This window comes from Thamnophis sirtalis, unplaced genomic scaffold (genome assembly GCF_051295495.1).
Source record: "Thamnophis sirtalis isolate CommonGarterSnake01/CBP01778 unplaced genomic scaffold, rThaSir2_p1.2 scaffold_2, whole genome shotgun sequence".
Classification (NCBI taxonomy): domain Eukaryota; kingdom Metazoa; phylum Chordata; class Lepidosauria; order Squamata; family Natricidae; genus Thamnophis; species Thamnophis sirtalis.
The window spans coordinates 149669517-149688298 of NW_028261382.1; the positions used below are offsets into that span (position 1 = coordinate 149669517).

Here is an 18782-nt window from a genome sequence, read left to right on the forward strand (position 1 = left end):
CCACAATTCAAACATCATACTAAGCACCAGTGCTCGTTTCAAAATCACAATCAGTGGGTTCTCATAAGGAAGTGTTAAGAAGCTTAAACATGACGACCTAGCATGGGATAGTGGCTCAAAGACTAAAGTAGGATAGGGAACTCAGGTTCTTCACTTTCAGCCACTAAAGTTCACTGGGTGTCTTGGGACCACTTACAGTGTTTCAATACTCCAGTGCATTGGGAAGCGGGGTAGATTGAAGGAAAAAGTGCCGTGTAATCTTGAAGAAAGGTGGGATATATATCAGCTAAATAAAATACAATTGCAATTCAACTTTGATTTCAAGTGTATGGACCAAGTTGCTTCAATAAGAAACCTTCAGCACCTGCATAAAAGTTAATCAAAGTCTAAATCTATTTGAAGGCATCTACTTAATCTGTCACTTTGAATCAATTCAGCAATTCAGTTCAAAGTTTTGAAAAGATAACTTGATCCAATTGCTTACACAAAGTCCTACCTAACATACTGTAATGGTATGTATGAATGATCTTGGAGAGACAGGAAGAAGAGCTTAGACTAGGTAAGGATCAGATAAGAGGTAGCTCTGTCAGTAAAGGGGATGTATGTATGGCAAACATCTCAGAAGGAGTGCTCCTTAATTTCTTACATTGTAAAGGTGAGGGGGGGGAGATATATATTTTCAGACTTGAAAGATTCACTTAATATAACTTTATAATAAAGTTGGAACAAGAATTTATGGGTGTGTTTCTCATCTGGACTATCTCCGAAGGCTGACCCCATATGAAACCAAAAGGAAACATACCATTGCTTAATGCAATGTGATAGCTCAACCACAGAATAAGGAAAGTATCTGTTGAATACTAGCGCGGGAAAACTAGCGCGCGAACAAAGGACTCCTTCCTGATTGGTTCCCGGGCGGAGCCGGTTCAATCCTCGCCCTGATTGGCCGAGCTACTCGACGCCCCATTGGCTCCTCGTTCAAACCCGGGGGTATAAATGTAGGGCGCGAAACACGCCACGTTGAATCGCAGTTTACTATGAGCTGAATAAAGTCACTTTCCTCTTAACTCTTGTCGCGTCCTTCCCTTCGCTCCAAGATACAAAACTGGCGACGAGGATGGGATCCCGATTCCCGCGACCACGGAGAAGAACAGCCAGCTGCCACCGCGTCTGAACCAGCTAGCACGCTATCCTCGGACCAAGAACGCCGGCAGCGAACGCGAAATTTTCTCCGTCATTCTCTCCCTCTCTCCGGCTCCACATCACGATGGCGTCATCGCTTCCTCCTTTCGCGCCATTCGGCGGAGCCGCCGGAGAATCATGGGACGGGTTCATGGAGCGGTTCGAGTGCTACCTGATCGCCTCGAAAAACCAGGCTCAGACCGACGAGGAGAAGTGCAGTTTCTTCCTGTCCTGCTGTGAGCCGTCCATGTTCGCCTCTGCGAGAGCCCTGGCCGCCCCGAGGCCAGCCTACAAACTTGGGTGGGCCGAGCTGATGTCCAGGCTGAGGAACCACTACGCTCCCTCACCCTCTCTGTTTGCACGCCGTTTCGCTTTCCGCCGCCGAGTACAAAGGGCCAACGAGTCCATTAGCCATTTCCTGGAGGCTTTGCGCACCGTGGCCGCCCAGTGTGATTTCGCAGACCTGGAGGAGAATCTTGCGGAACAGTTTGTGTGCGGGGTCCGCGACGCACATTTACGCGGCCGATTACTCCGGAATCACAAGATTACCCTGATGCAAGCCGTGGAGATAGCGCGAGCAGCCGAACTCTCCGAACAATCCACGGCCGACATGGAACGCCTCCAGCTAAACCCCCCCGCACAACCCGCCGCGGGGCCGTCCACCCAGACGAACCTCGTCGACGATCTCTCCCCTGCCGAAGACGAGGAGGAGGAGGAGGAAATCGTTGGCCAGATGAGGATGCAGCCGAAGCAGAGGCCACCCCAACAACCGCCGGCGCCCGTTCAGCCAGCACCAAACGCACCTTGCCGCGGATGTGGCGGCCGCCACAGCCGCGCAGCCTGCCCGTACCGCTCTGCCGTTTGCCGCCGCTGCCGAGGAGAAGGGCACCTCGCCAGAGTATGCCGGGCTCCCCTGCCAGCCCCGTCGTTCATGCAACCCAGCAACCAGCGCCCGGCGCCGCAACGCCGCCAGCAACCACGTCCCGCGAAGCGCACTGAGGACTGCTACTCAACCTACCAGCCCTCCAGCGCTGACTGCGTGGTCTACCAGGCATCCCACGTTCCTGCCGGCCACCGGAAAATAAGCACCGCCGTCCGGCTCGAAGGTCAGCTTTGCCAAATGGAGGTGGACTCCGGTTCATCCCGTTCTCTCCTATCTTGGGCTTTGTTCTCCCGCCTTTGCCCCGGGGTTCCCCAGAGAAAACTGCGCCCCGCCCGGGTCTCCCTCCTAGACTACCAGGGAAATGGGATTCCCACAGCCGGGATATACCACATCCGGGTGGAATACGGGAATTTTAAAGGGAAACTCCCAGTTTTAGTCGTTAGAAACAACCTGCCCGCTCTCCTGGGGTTGGAATGGTTCTCCGCTTTGGGCCTCACCATAGAAGGGGTACTCGAGCCCGTAGATCACGCCCGTTGGGAAACCCCCATAGTCCTCCCGGTCAAACCCGACGGATCGGTGAGAATATGTGCCGACTACAAGTCGACCATCAATTTGGCCCTGCAGGCAAACCCGTATCCGGTTCCCGTAGTGCAGCACCTACTCCACTCCTTAGGACAGGGCCGCATTTTCGCCAAGCTAGACATGGCACAGGCCTACCAGCAGCTTCCCGTAGACGACGATGCGGCTACAGCCCAGACCATCGTCACCCACCGTGGGGCCTTCCGTTGCCGCCGCCTACAATTCGGCGTCTCGGTTGCCCCTGGGATTTTCCAGAGCCTCATGGAGCGGTTGCTCCATGGGCTCCCAGGCGTCGTTCCCTACTTCGACGACGTCCTGGTCGCAGCCCCCAGCCACTCGGAACTCCTGAAAACACTGCGGGAGGTCCTCACACGTTTTAGGGAGGCAGGACTGAAATTAAAGCGCAGCAAATGCGAAATTGCTGTTCCCAAAGTTGAGTTCTTGGGGTTCCTCATTGATGCCCAAGGCATCCACCCCACTCCTTCCAAAGTTGCCGCCATCAAAAACGCACCCGCACCCACCTCTAGGGCGGAATTACAGGCGTTCCTGGGGCTTCTAAATTTCTACGCCCCTTTTATCCCCCACAAGGCGTCACTAGCTGAGCCGCTACACCGACTACTTGACCGGTCAGCGGCCTGGAAATGGGGTAGCCGTGAAGCGCACGCGTTCGCGGCTATAAAAGATATTTTAACTTCATCGGCAGTCCTAATCCAGTACAGCGATAGGATGCCTCTAATTCTGACTTGCGACGCCTCCCCTATGGCGTTGGGGCGGTCCTGAGCCACGTCCTCCCGAACGGCTCAGAAGCCCCCATAGCTTTCTATTCCCGGACACTCTCCTCCACGGAGCGGAACTACAGCCAAATCGATAAAGAGGCCCTGGCTGCAGTCTCCGGCATTAAGCGGTTCCATGACTACCTCTACGGTAGGAATTTCACCCTGGTCACGGACCACAAGCCCCTCTTGGGGCTACTGGCGGGCGACAAGCCAACTCCCCCCATTTTGTCCCCCCGCATGACTAGATGGACGGAGTTTCTAACAGCGTATTCATATACGCTGTTATACCGTCCGGGCAAACAGCTAGGGCACGCAGACGCTCTAAGCCGTTGCCCTCTGCCAGAGACGGACACAGCCCACGTGCCCGCGCTCTCTGTTCTGTCCATCGCCGAATCCGACCTCCCTGTTTCGGCCGCGGACGTCGCAGCCTACACAAAGGCTGACCCCGTCCTATCTCAGGTTGCTTCATGGGTTTTGAGGGGGTGGCCCACGGAAAAGGTAGCGGAAGAATTCCGTCCATTCAAAATGCGACAAGCCGAACTCGCCCTTCATGGGGGGTGTCTTGTCTGGGGGGATAGGGTAGTGATCCCCACAGCCCTGCGGGCACGAATCCTGCCTGCACTCCATAAAAACCACCCAGGCATAGCACGAATGAAAGCGTTAGCCCGTAGCTATGTGTGGTGGCCCTTGTTAGATTCCGAAATCGCAGATTATGTAGGCCGATGTAGAATATGCCAAAATTCCAGGCCGAATTCCCCCACAGCCGCCCCTCGCGAGTGGGAAATCCCTAGAGGCCCATGGTCCCGCTTACATATTGATTTCGCCGGTCCCTTCCACGGCCGAAACTTTATGATAGTGGTAGATGCTTATTCTAAGTGGGTGGAGCTGGTGATCATGACCTCCACCACAGCGGAGAGTACAGTGAGGGCCCTCCGCAAGATGTTCGCTACCCATGGGTTACCGGATGTGATAGTTTCCGATAATGGGCCCCAGTTTACCTCCACCACGTTCCAAGAATTCCTGGCCGAGCAAGGAATCAGACACGCGGCCACAGCCCCCTATCACCCAGCTAGCAATGGCCGGGCGGAGCGCGCAGTTCGCTCAGCGAAAGAAGCCTTGGGCCGCATGGGCCAGGGCGACTGGCAAGAAAGAGTGGCGGCTTACCTCTTGAGCCAGCACTCCATACCCTGCCCAACGACGAATAAAAGTCCCGCAGAGCTCTTGATGGGTAGGAGATTGCGAACCTCCCTAGACAGGCTCCATCCACTCTACGCAGGGGATCTGCCGAGCAACCTGGGGGCCCTCCCTTCCCACGCGTTTAAGTTAGGGGATCCGGTATGGGCCCGCTCCTTTTCCGGGGATCCACGGTGGGTTCCCGCAACCATCACAGCTCTGACCGGCCCCTGTTCCTTCAGGGTCGGCCTGGCCGACGGAGCACAATGGAGGCGCCACGTGGACCAATTAAGGCGTCGCCTTCCCGCGGAAACAGACGGCCCGAACCTTGCGCACACCCGCTCACACCAGGAGCCAACATCGTTGATTTTTTCCCCATCGGACCGTTTCCACCCGGGGAACGAGAGGCAAGCCGATGCGAACTTTCCGGACAGGCGCGCCTCAACCGGCTACTCTTTTCCTCGAAGCCCTTATCGAGACTCTGAACCTACACCCCAACCAGACTGCACGGGACCGCAACTGGACACTCCGGTTGCCACGGAAACGCCACCCCAGACAGTTGGACATTGGACAGGGGACCCGGGGCCAGCTCTCTCCCGCGGGCCCGAACCACAGGTTCACCGCCCTACCACGAACACGCCTCCGCCAGCGGGTTTCCCCCCGTCATCGACCGCCGGGGAGCCACGAAGGTCAGGGCGAGAACGCCACCGCCCCGCCTACCTACAAGACTATGTTTGCCCTTCCCAAAAGAACTCTTGACTGGGGGGGGAGGGGTGTTGAATACTAGCGCGGGAAAACTAGCGCGCGAACAAAGGACTCCTTCCTGATTGGTTCCCGGGCGGAGCCGGTTCAATCCTCGCCCTGATTGGCCGAGCTACTCGACGCCCCATTGGCTCCTCGTTCAAACCCGGGGGTATAAATGTAGGGCGCGAAACACGCCACGTTGAATCGCAGTTTACTATGAGCTGAATAAAGTCACTTTCCTCTTAACTCTTGTCGCGTCCTTCCCTTCGCTCCAAGATACAAAAGTATCAGAGAATGCACGTAATATTTTAAAGTGAAGCTCAGTGAGAATTGAAATATAAAATCTATAAATGTGAAAGAAGTTTGCCATACAGAAAAGAAGTTGTTAATAAGCTTAATTGTTGTTTGTCTAATGTCTTTCTGAAATGTAATTTCTTCTGCCCCCACTGACTGCATTCTTCAAGTGGTAATAAAATACCTAGCCAATGCTCGCCCATCTACTGGTCTCCTCAGAAATGAACCTAACTCAGGGGCATCCATTGAATTTACCTCTTTTATAAAAAAAAAAAAGTCAAGAGCAGCACTGTGCCATAAACTCCATCTCTTTAATACATGCACATATTGTGTAGAAAAAGGTTAACTGCATTACTTTGGCCCCATGCATTTTTTGTCATTTCTTCCATGTGACTTTACACTAATGCCATGGCCTCCATCTCCAAGGTATGACCATTGGAGTTAGTATGCTCTGAAAGATATTCTGAAACTGTCATCTCAGGATGCCTCAGTCAAGGACTCTAGTGGGCACTTAATTTACCCAAGCTCAAACCCAATAAGAACCCTTCAATATTAATTCTAATCACTTGTCAGAAAATACTTCTTTGCCCTTTTGGGAGGTTTATATAGTTTCATCATGTAGATCCTCAAAAATCATAATAATAACCACCCACTGAAAGCTTCAGCCACCTGTATTTGACCTTACAGATAACTAATAACACCCTAAATAAATGGAGAGGAATACTTTATTGTAGATCAGATGCCAATAGGTAGAAGAACAAGTAGTAGCATAGCTGTGCGCTTGACTAACTTAAAATCTGAATATGATTTCGAAAGATACATAGAAGTTTTTGAAAGCTGATAATAACTATTCATATTTGAATAGGAGAATGTGCTTGACAAAATTCCACATTGATAATTATCTAAAGCACAACTAGAAAAAAAATTACCTCCTGCATGGTTGCACCGCAGTAGTATTAAGATTAAAAGTCTTCTTGAAATTGTACAGACTGAAAACTCTGTCATTTAAGCTATCTAATTCAATGCAGCCTTCATAATGTGGATAGTCCAGTAGACTCGGAGGCTGTAAGAATAAGAACAGTCTTTAAAAAAATATAGCAGCAAATGATAAAATGGGCGCAGAACTTTGGCTATAATATTGAATTAGAAAAATGGGAAAAATTTGGGGGAATAAACTTTAAAATGACACTATCAGTTGCATATAAGGAAAACCAGTACAAAATATTTTACAGATGGCACCTGGCACCAACAAGGTTAGCTAAAATCTTAACAAATACCTCCCCAAAATGTTGGAAATGCGAATCAATACACGGAACATATTACCATTTATGGTGGACCTGTGAGGAGGCTAAAATTTTTTGGAAAAGGATCAAAAATTGGCTGGAGGCAATAACAGGGGTTAAAATAGAATGGAAACCTGAAGTTTTTTTTATTAGGAATAATGTCTGCGAAATACAAAAAAGAAATCCAATATCTAATACTACAGCGGCAAGGATTGCCTTTACCCAGAAATGGAAAAACAAATTAATTCCAAGTGAAGATGAAATAATAAAAAAGCAAATTTCAATAATGCTCAGTACAATATAAATATAGAAATTGCAATTGTCATGAGATTCTGTGACCTTTGATACATTTTCATTATTGCATTATACAGACCCAACCATTACAATTACATTCAGAATTCCATATCCTTAACATTCTAATTCTTAATTAAAAGAACTTTAAAAGAAAGGTTTTGACTTTTAAGATTGCAAAAATAACTTTGAATATTTGGGATTTACTGATTCACTGAATGTTGGCCCTAATAATTAAAAATCTCACTTTCACATAACATTTCTCAATTTCTCCAGTCTATTTTGAAGTCAACCATGCGGTTATACTCATTCTTCAGAATAAAGAAAACAGGCAGAGAAAATCTTGAGACAAGTGGTGTTTACTCTTCAGCTGATTAATAAATATGCAAAATCAATTATCCCATCAGTGTCCCATCTAAAACTACTGCAACAAAACCCTGTCACTCTGTAATGCAAAAAGAAAAGAAAAATAGATTGTGGGCAGAAAGATCTAGAACCGTGATGGTGAACCTTTTATCCACCAAGTGCCCAAACTGCGCATGTGCATGCCCAAACAAAAAGACGTGCGTGTGCACAAACATGCACAAGCGCAAACATGCGCCTGTGCAAACATGTGCACTGCATGCACATATTTGCATGCATAGCAGAGACCCAAAGATCAGCTGGCCGGCAGGAGGTGGGGCATCCCAACACCAGCAGCATGGCAAGAGATGAGATCTTTTTGCTTTGTGAGCTTTTGTTTCGTTGTTTGCAGGGAAAAAGAAGCTCACGAAAGAAGCGCCACAGAGATCTGACCTGGGGTGATGGCACTCATGCCAGCAGAGAGGGCTCTGCATGCCACCTCTAGCACTTGTGCCATAGGTTTGCCATCACAGAAATAGATAATTTTGATCAGATTAAATTTTCTTTGAAAAGATTGAAGTTAAATATTGGTGGAAAACTGGTAATTTATTAGCACATTATTTAAAACAAGAGAAACACAAAATGTAATCTAATTAATTTACACTTTCTCACTTGTATTTTAATATAAAATAAGTAATTTTATGAATTTTATGATACAGTAGATCAACAGCAAATGAATAATATTTTGAGTGAATTTGATATTCAATTGTTACCACAGGATTGTGCAAGGGTTTTGAAAGCAGCTTTGGAACTTCAAAAATATTTGAGACAATTCAGCTGATGAAAAGCAGAAAGCCTCCAGCCTAGATGGTTTCCTTATTAAATGGTATAAATATTTTATCATTCTTTTGAGCCCAGTATTATAAGAGGTTTATACTAAATAATTTACATATGATTAATTGCCTTTATCTTTTTATGAGGCTTATATAAAGTGAATTTAAAATCAGGTAAAGGTTCTAAATTCTATGGAAAGGTATAAACCCATATCATTAATTAAGGTAGACACTATTAACTGTTTTGTTGGCTAGATCATTGCAGTGAGTGTTATCATACATAATTTATCCATCTCAGTCCAGATTTATTAAAACTAGACATCAGACAATTTACATTTATTAATAGATTTTGGACATAGCTCAAGAAGTATTAAATTCTGTTCTATTAAAATCTTTAGAAGCTGAAAAGCTTTTGAATTGTTTCAGATTACTTTTCTAAAGCAAGTTGCATGTGGATGTGGATTTCCACCTTCTTTAATTATATTGATTGCAATTATATTTGAGAGCCAGTTTGGTGTACTGGTTATAGGCTAGAAACAGGAGACCATGAGTTAAAATCCTATTTTAGGCATGAAGCCAGTTTGAAGCCTATCTCTTAACAACCTAGAACCGTGATGGCGAATCTATGGCATGTGTGCCACAGGTGGCACACAGCGCCCACTCTGTGGGCACGCGAGTCATCTCCCTAGTTCAGCTCCACCATACATGCACATGCACCTCCTGCCGACCAGCTGGTCATCAAGTCTCTGCCATACAGGGGCAGGGTGCATGCGGAGGGGCATGCTCGAATGCACAGGGATGGGGGCATGTGCCTCCGTGGGGCCAGAGCGCATGCAGGGTGTGCATGCGCATGGCATTTTGAGGGTTCAGGTGCACACACACATGCATGCTTTGGGACTCAGTCCAGAAAAGGTTAGCCATCACTGACCTACAAGAAGGCAACGATCCCAAGCCACTTCAAAAATGTGGCCCAGAAAACTCTCTGAATTTTTTATGTTCAATTTTACTCCAAAGTTAGATGGCACTATTTTACTTGAAATTATGCAGGATCTGGAATAGTAACTTTAAATCAAATATTTTATAATTATTATTTTAAGGAATTTCAGTGGTTTCAGATAGACTTTTGTTTTGGCCTAATACACCATATTAGGAAAATAATCAGCTGAAGCATGTCTTAAATAGTTTCTTGAGGTGCTTCAAAGAAACTGAAGTGTTTTTGATGAATTCTGCTTCTGAAACCAAATTGGTTTTATATTTATATTAAAAATATTAAATGTCATAGGTTTGACAAATCTATAAATTCTTTTAACCTTTTTCTATAACTCCAAAAGTCAAATAAATCATGGAAGCTGACTAATTTTTTCCATTTTCAGAATTTTGCTTCTTTGTTTCAAAGCTGGATAATGCTTGACACAGAATTCGACCAAAAATAAACTACAACATAACCTCTCAAGGCATATACTGCAGTGGAGATTTTATTTCCAAGTACTTTTTTGTAAGAATACTATGATAAAATTATGAGAAATGTCATCTATTGGATTATAAAAAATAATGATTTATTTTTTCTAATATTTGCATAAGACATAAAGCTATTACCGTAAATTCTGGTGGATATCCTCCCACATAGAAGACCACTTTGTCAGGATCCAAGTTAAGAAGAGTGTTACTATTCCTACTGAGATCTTTGGCTGACAAATCTGAGGGTGCAGCATGCTTGTATGCTAATTCTGCATACTGGTAAATTCTAGAGAAGAAGAAAAATGCATACAATTGAAAGTCTTCCAATATGAGTGCAAAATAATTGGAAAGGATCTATTTTAAGGGTCCATACCTCTTAAATGTGACCTGATCCAAAGCTATATCCTTAGTGGTTTTCTCATTCAATTTTTCCTTCACTCGTATTTCATTTTCGGAGCCTCCTAAGTTATAGGCACAAATAAGATGACCACCACGAATAGCCATACCAATATAGTTGCTGGAACTCTGAACATGAAAACTTAAGTTAATTCTTCAGACAACTGCTATATATTATATAACCTTTTTTTAAAAAAAAATCATCAAATGTAATGCCTGCAAAGGAGGAGTATGCAAACAAGATCATCAGGGCAGGGACATGTTTTTAATTTTTCTGAGTCTGCTGAGATTCCAAAAATAAAAATAAAAAAATTCCCACATAAGCTTGTGTTCACCCCTGGAAACAAAGTTGCCTTAGAGATAAATCTAAATATTCAAGGAAATTGGATGGTACAAATCCTCCAAGGAACTCTGAATGGATGTTTATAATCCTCTAATTATCTGATAGAATATTCTAGTCCTCAAATTCAGGATTCTATAGGCTAAATCATTTCCACTGATATATAGTATAAGTATACATACATACACAAATGCACATATAGTAAACCCTGATTAACAGACTAATAAGTGAAGTGGTGCCTGTTTCAGCCAATGTCATTTAAAAGGTGAATCAGATTTATGTATGTCTAAAAGTTTTATAATGCCTTGGTAAGGCCACACTTGGAATACTGCATTCAGTTCTGGTCGCCACAATATAGAAAAGATGTGGAGACTCTGGAAAGAGTGCAGAGAAGAGCAACAAAGATGATTAGGGGACTGGAGACTAAAACATATGAAGAACGGTTGCAGGAACTGGGTATGTTTAGTTTAAGAGAAAGAAGGACTAGGGGAGACATGATAGCAGTGTTCCAATATCTCAGGGGTTGCCACAAAGAAGAGGGAGTCAAACTATTCTTCAAGGCACCTGAGGGTATAACAAGAAGCAATGGGTGGAAACTAATCAAGGAGAGAAGCAACTTAGTACTAAGGAGAAATTTCCTGACAGTTAGAACAGTTAATCAGTGAAACAGCTTGCCTCGAGAAGTTATGAATGCCCCAACACTGCAAGTCTTTAAGAGGATGTTGGAGAGCCATCTGTCTGAAATGGTATAGGGTTTCCTGCCTAGGCAGGGCGTTGGACTAGAAGACCTCCAAGGTCCCTTCCAACTCTGCTATTGTATTGTATATAGAAAACAGACAATGTTGAAAGCTTCACATGGAACAACAGGCTTAAAATATCTAAATGCTAAGAATCAATTAGAAGAATTATACTAGGATGGGTAATTAACACAAATAATTCATGACAGTACACATTTGATGCTTTTAGAAAGTAATTATGTGGGTCCTTTGACATAATGACAGGAGCTTGGCTCTATTTTTAGCTATAACTCCATTTATTTACTGCATTAAAGATACATTTGGAAGATAATTTTCACCATTATTCAAATAATAAATCCCAAACTGAAAATATCATGTAAATAATTTGTTGGGGTCGAGGAAGTCACAGAAAAATATGGGTATTAGGTAATATTTTAGATTGGTTTATTGTTTAGTGCCCTAAAACTGGTGAGACATAATAATTGATATACAAGCCGAAGAAAACCCTTACATAAACATGGGACTGATGTCTCAAGGCCTAGAATAAGGTAAATTCAAAAGAGTGGAAGGTTTAGGATTTTAAATCTGAGTTTACCAAATAAACATAGAGATTAATTTCTGCATTTTGCTGTAGACTGACATTTTGCTTACATATGATTTATTTCTTGACAGAGTGACTCCTTTTTTAAATTCTGGAACACCGTTATGTTGTTTTCAGTTTATGAACTTTCTATTGAACTAATCAATATTGATTACTATTTTTCATGTGATCTTCAAGGGTGTATTTAAACATTAAGCTTCATTATTTTCCATATGTAATATAATATTATTTATTGCTATTTTCCCTCTGTTTCTGGTTTTTTTTCTTGTTTTTTGCTGATTTTTTCCTTATCTTTTTTGGCATATTAAGGTTATATAATTTTTAAAATGCTATCTCAAATTAAACAGCAGTGAAGAAGGTACCTAGGGCCATGTTCAAAGATACAAATAAACTGTGCTTCCAGCTCATATATAACAGAACAATCCAAAAGAGGGCACTCTTCTTTATATTTCAAAGGGCTCTTAACTATCTCTTTTTGTGACTAATCCAAATATAGACTAGTACTATATATGATCAAGACTCAATTCAGAGCCTTTTGGGAGAATGAAGAGCTTTTAGAGATAACAGAATCCAATAATTTAAAGGTTCTGGATTGGGACCACTGCTGGTGAAAACATCAATGATAGTATTGTTACAGTCATGACGTTTTCCACAGGTGAAGACTTGGCCTCTGCAATAGACAGAACGCCTCCCTTTACCTCAAATTTATTCAGTTACGTTTTTTTTTTAAAAAAAGGTTTAGACTTGAAATTTTAAAAATAAATAAATTACAGTAAAATAAAATATATTTTGGTGATAGATTTATGATTTTTCAATAATGGCTTGGTAAGAAACAGTCAACACTTACATCTTTGTTACCCAGATACATGACAAACATGTTGCGTGTTTGTGTCATGACTTCCTTTTTATTAGGCCTTTGTAGAAGGAAAGAAAGGGAAGTATAACCCTTCAGATCATCCAGGATATCAGGAAGTCGAACTTCAACTCCCGATTTGCCGTTGAATTTCATAGGGATGGCCACCTAAATAAGGTTTGTAAGTAATTACAAACTTAGTTAGGAAGCAAAGCAAAGCTTCAACTTACACACATTTCAACAAGTATATCATTCTTAAACAATTCAACCAACTTGGACTTAAATAGTTTTTTGAATATTACTCTTATCCCCATTGGCTTGACCTATGTAGACATCCAAAATAAAACACTTTTGAGAAAGGATGCATAAAAATATTTTGATAAGTATGTGAGAATAATTTTTTTAAAGGAAGCAAGGAATTTTTTGCCACGCACCTTATTTGCAGCATCCCTGGCTTGCTGGATGAGCTCCCTGATGCGATTTATATTCTCAGTTAGATTGCTTGTTGATATGACTTGTTGATTGATATTTGTAATCTTGTTAAACAGATCTGGGAGCATGCTTGTTAAATTATTTACTGTTGAAAGCATTTTAAAATGAAGGAGAAATGTAGGACATTACATATCAAATTTCAGATTGCCAATTTATAGACATAATTATTACAATTATGACTAAAGCCTAAAGGAACCGGGAAATTAATTTTTAGTTATTAACAATATACTAGTTTAATTACTTGCTAATTATAAGTCCTGAGTGGGTACAGAAATGGAAAATTATAATTGACCAGCTTGCCATGCCCTATTTTGTTTTCAAGAACACAAACTAGAAGAAATAGCTACAACTGTTAAGCTTAAAAATATGAACAGTCTTTTCCAGTCTTTCACATCCTCCAAATGTCTTGAACTACAAAAATTATTCAGCCATACCCAACATTCAAGGTAAAGAATTCGAGATTTGTCTAAACAACCACTGGGAAATATACTTATAAGTTTGGAGAAAACATGACTAGTATTGTACTATAAGCCCAATAATCACTATAGCTCTCTAACAATGTTCTACAACAGAAAGGGGAACTTTCCCTATATCTAAAATGAGGCTGTTGCAGGAAGTGATAGTCCTGTGTAGATTTGCTTCACCATATAAACTTGCTTCAATTTAACAAGTTAAACCTACTTGTGTTCTGTTAAACCTAAACCTATCACTACAATAAGTTAAACTTGATATCTGAAATCATTACAAGTGGTGTTCCCAACTGCTTCAACCCAATGATTATGCCCGTAAAATGGAGCAAGGGGATTCAAGCATTTTTGCTACTGCTTAGATTTGATCAAAGTCTCTAAAATCAGATATACGAGAGCTGCCTTCCATATATCTATGCTATGTAGGTTTTGACAGGTGTTACTATGCAATTTCTTAGGTCATAGACCTAAATTATCTGGTTTTGACTTTTCCAGAAAATTCTCCACAAAGTTTGGTTCCATATGACTCAAAAGACATATCAACAATTGACCTTTTTCAGAAAATATATCATAAGAAAACTCTGACATTAATTTAAAAATATATTAAGGAATCCATGTAAAAGAAAAAAGCTACCTGAATGGCTTGCTTCTCTCAAAGCCTTGTTGAAATCAGTAATCTGTACATTTTCATAAGTGTTTTTTATGTTCTCAACTCCAGCTTTAATTGGCTCCAGTTCACTGAGTACATTTGTAGTAATATTGTTGGCATTCTTAATCATGGTATTTGCAGTTGTGATTAAACTCTCTGTATTATCTAGTAGGCAAATAAAGTGGCATATACATTCAGGATAACATTTATTTGTCTTTTAAGATACAAAATATGTAAAATGCTCTCTACTGAAATATATGAGACTTATATTCTGCACTATTGTAGGTAAATATATAATTTGTATACAATTTTTTGTTTCTTTTCTTCCACTTAATGCTTTTTAAATAAAAAATATAAGGGTACAATAAATTCAATAAAATGTACATTAGTAAAAAGCCACATCATCTTACTTACCTCTCTCTATTCCCTGGAGGTTATTTTGGAACTCACTAAGATCTCCCCGTATTGCAGTTTTTTTCCGTTCGGCTTCCTGAAGCTTGTTCTTCATATCATCAAGTGCTGGACTGAGATCTATAAAATAATCCACTATAAATCATCCTGACAATTATGGATTGCCCTCACTTTATTACTAACTAGCTGATGACCCGGGCATTGCCCAGATATTTATAGATGTTTGTCTGACAGGGAGCCATTGAGAGGGGCCTTTCTTCCCCCTACTCCCATGCCTATCAAGCCTGCCCTCTCCCTTCCCCCTCCCATGTGCTCCTCTTTCCCACCCTGTCTATGATCCTGGCACATTGCCTCAAATCCATCAGGCACTTCCAATTGATTCAATTGGAGGACAAACGTCACCGTTGGCTTTCCAGAGGAATCAGCGGAGGAACTGACATCACAAACAATTGCTGCTCTAGGCCGTTGCACTTGCTCTGCTTAACAGCCCAGGCTCTCCCTATTCCCTCCCATGACATCACAAACAATTGCCCTTTGCTTGATTTGAAGTGGAGACATCAGAAATAACTAAAATACAGCAACTAGCCCATTGTAGCCCCCACCTCATTGTGGAGGAAGAAGAGGTGAGGAGCATTCTGAGGGCTGTGAACCCTAGAAAGGCTGCTGGTCCTGACGGTATCTTTGGCCAAGTGCCTAAAAGATTGTGCTGATCAGTTAGCTGGAGTCTTTACCAGAATCTTCAATCAGTCTTTTTTCCCAGTCCACTATTCAACCTTGTTTAAAGGATTCCACCATTGTTCCGCTGCCAAAGAAGTTCCCTATCAATAACTTCAACGATTAAAGACTAGTGGCACTCACTCCTATCATCATGAAGTGTTTTGACAAATTGATCTGCTGGCACATCATTTCTGGTCTTCTGCATACATTTGCTAAACACTAGTTTGCATACAGAAGAAATAGATCTACAGAGGACGCTATAGCCATTCTTCACACTACTCTGACTCATCTGGAACAGTGGGGGGGGGGATTATGTGAGGATGCTTTTTGTAGATTTTAGCTCTGCATTTAACACAATACTTCCACATAGACTAGTGTCTAAACTTATGGATCTTGGGCTTTCTTATTCAATCTGCCTTTGGATTATGGATTTCCTGTCTGGCCGCTCTCAGAGGGTCAGATTAGGTAATCATATCTCTTCAGCCTTTATTTTTAACACTAGTACACCCTAGGGTGGTGTGTTGAGTCCCTTACTCTATACTCTTTATGTGCATGACTGCATTTCCACTCACACTGGTGGGACTAATATCTGGGGGGGGGGGGATGAGTCTACCTAACAAGATGAGGTGGACTGGTTGCTTTTGTGGTGTAGAGACAATAACTTGGTTCTTAATACCAATAAGACCAAGGAGCTTATAGTAGACTACAGAAGGAATAGATCAGACATCCAGCCCTTGCTTATCAATGGAGACTGAGTGGAGCAAGTGGCCAGTTTTAAGTTTCTGGGTGTTATCATAAAAGAGGAACTGACCTGGGGCACTCACATTGCAGCATTGGTCAAAAGGGCCCAGCAGAGATTATACTACCTGAGACTTCTCAGGAAACAACAACTGAATGAAAAACTGCTGGTGACCTTCTATCACTGCATCATAGAGAGTATTTTAACTTACTGCATCTGTGGTTTGCCAATTGCACAATGGCAGATAGGACAGCACTCCAGAGGGTTAATGTCATTGCCCAGAGGATTATTGGTTGTCCTCTCCCCTCTTTATACCTCCCACTGCCTTAAGAAAGTTCAAATCATTCTTAAAGATCCATCTCATCCTGGACACCCTTTTTTTTAACTATTACCATCTGGCAGATGGTACAGGATAATAAAAACAAGGACAAATAGGCTAAAAAACAGCTTAAATCCCAGGGCAGTAACTATATTGAATTCTATGGTATAGTGCAATGTTGGGTGTTCAATTTCAATTATATAGAAAGTAAAGGATATATGTTTGTGCTTTTATTTTTATAGTTATAATGTACACTGAAGACAGCATTTAATTTTGTTGTACTATGTGCAATGACAATAAAGTACACTAAATGGTATAGGGTCTGCTGCTTGAGCAGGCAGCTGGACTAGAGGACCTTCCAGCTCTATTCTATTCCAAATATGACTTTGGTTTGAGCATTTTAGAAATATCAGAGCACCTTTCCCAGATAATTTACAATTACTGGTAACCAGGGACGTGCAGTCACTAGAGGCAGGGGAGGCGTGGCCTCACCAGTCATGAGGAAAAGGAAAGAATTTTAAAGAATTTTTAAAAAATAATTAAAGCCAAGGTAGTTGCTACCAGATTCACAGTGACTTGGAACAGTGCTTTGTGTTAACCATAGAGGCCTCCTGTGCATAAAGAATTTTTCGCCTTTTAAGAGTTAACCAAGGGTTAAAATGCGAAGAATTCCTTATGCAAATGAGGCACGTATTCTCTCGCCTGCTGTAGAGGGCATTTTTAGAGGCTTTTTAGAGTTCTCTGGGAGCAACTAGCTCAGTCTGACTCAGAGCTCTGGCCTTTCATGAGGGGAGGGCAGGGCAGGCAGAAGCAGAGTTGAAATCGTCTCTGAAACAGCTGGAAAAGGTGCTTGTGTGGGGAGGGGGGAGGAATTCAAAAAGTTTGATCGGAAGGCAGCAGGGGAAGGGGGGTATGGCAGAGGAGCTGCTTTCAAGCCTTTGGAAAATATATCCAATCCAACCTCTGTGTTTGTGTTTGTGTTTGTGTTTTTTTGAGAGTGAGTGAGGGATTCAATTTCTCTGTGTGCGTGTGTCTGTTTGAGAAAGGGGGGAGGGAGGGAGAGGGGGAGGAAGGAGGGGGAGGGAGAAGAAAAAAAATGGGAAAACTTATTTTGCAAGGGGGGAAAAATGCTGTCACTTTAAATCAGAACTGAGCATGCCTGGCTGTGGAATTCTGGGAGTTGAAGTCCACAAGTCTAAAAAGTGCCTCACCAGCCCTAAAGCTGACCGCATGTCACTGCTGGTAATCAATGGAAGGAATCCAGGTCAAACAATTCTGGAAGTTGAAGTCCATACTTCTTAATGTTGCCAAGACTGTGAAACGCTGATACAAGAGGAAGAAACCACTGGATTATATAGCCTCCCTTCTCTCACACACAGCTTTTACTAGGTTGAGTTTTGTAAGGTCTGTTTCTCTAAAACTCATTCTATTGAAAGGCCATCTTAAAACAAAGAAAAACATTTTATGTTTATCAAAACAAAGAAAAGCACTTTCACTACCAACTGCCATACTCGTTATCAAATGTAGTGACTGTGAACTATGATGTGAAAACTTCCGATTTCCGAAAAGGAGCCAGACAGTGATAAATATGTTATAACATAGCTTTTAACAGGGTCAGGTCTGAAGCAATAGTACAGAGTGAAACCCTAAAGTTTTTTATCATGTTTTGTAACACTTGCAATGTATGATGTGCTGATGATACCTTGCAATGTCTTCTGTGTTTCTCGTGCTTTGTTTAACACTTTTCCACTGTTGGTTTTAAGTCTTTCAGCCATTCCAGGTATATCTTTTTCATCCACTGTCTGAAAATGAAGCATTGCCAGGTAAGAGGTTTGTACAGCAAAAGAAGTGCAATTTCATAATCCAAGCCAGCAGTAGCAGAATTGCTGTAACTGTTTTGTGTGACTTCAGAACTAGAGGTTGGTGCAAAATGAAGCAGGTGGCAAAAGGGGGGGGGGCAAAACAGAGCAATATGCTCCAGAAACAGAGCTCTTACGATAAAAATAAATTTATTTTGAAGTTTATTTATCTCAGTAGGCAAAATCTCTCTCTTATCTATCACATTTGAAAGAACTTCCCTAGGAGAGAACACAATGCTTACGTATCTCTACTTCTATCTGACCAGAACCCTGATAAGTCTTTTCAGGCCTCCTGATGTTGTGCTACCATTTGTTCTATTCATCCTACCTATGACTAAAGAGTGCTATAAATTTTGGTGATTGT

At 42.4% G+C, this 18782-nt stretch overlaps 1 protein-coding gene across 2 annotated transcripts in view; it reads right to left on the reverse strand.

Moving 5' to 3' along the window:
* LAMA3 (laminin subunit alpha 3) overlaps positions 1-18782 on the reverse strand; it is a 157831-nt gene that overhangs the window by 30059 nt on the left and 108990 nt on the right. For both annotated transcript variants that reach the window (XM_087707173.1, XM_087707174.1), the window contains exons 52-59: positions 18262-18361; positions 14788-14904; positions 14359-14538; positions 13200-13342; positions 12760-12933; positions 10212-10363; positions 9977-10124; positions 6561-6694 (exon numbers count right to left, since the gene is read on the reverse strand). In XM_087707173.1, coding sequence (XP_087563299.1) covers positions 6561-6694; positions 9977-10124; positions 10212-10363; positions 12760-12933; positions 13200-13342; positions 14359-14538; positions 14788-14904; positions 18262-18361 — 1148 coding nt within the window. The remainder of the gene's footprint in view (positions 1-6560; positions 6695-9976; positions 10125-10211; positions 10364-12759; positions 12934-13199; positions 13343-14358; positions 14539-14787; positions 14905-18261; positions 18362-18782) is intronic.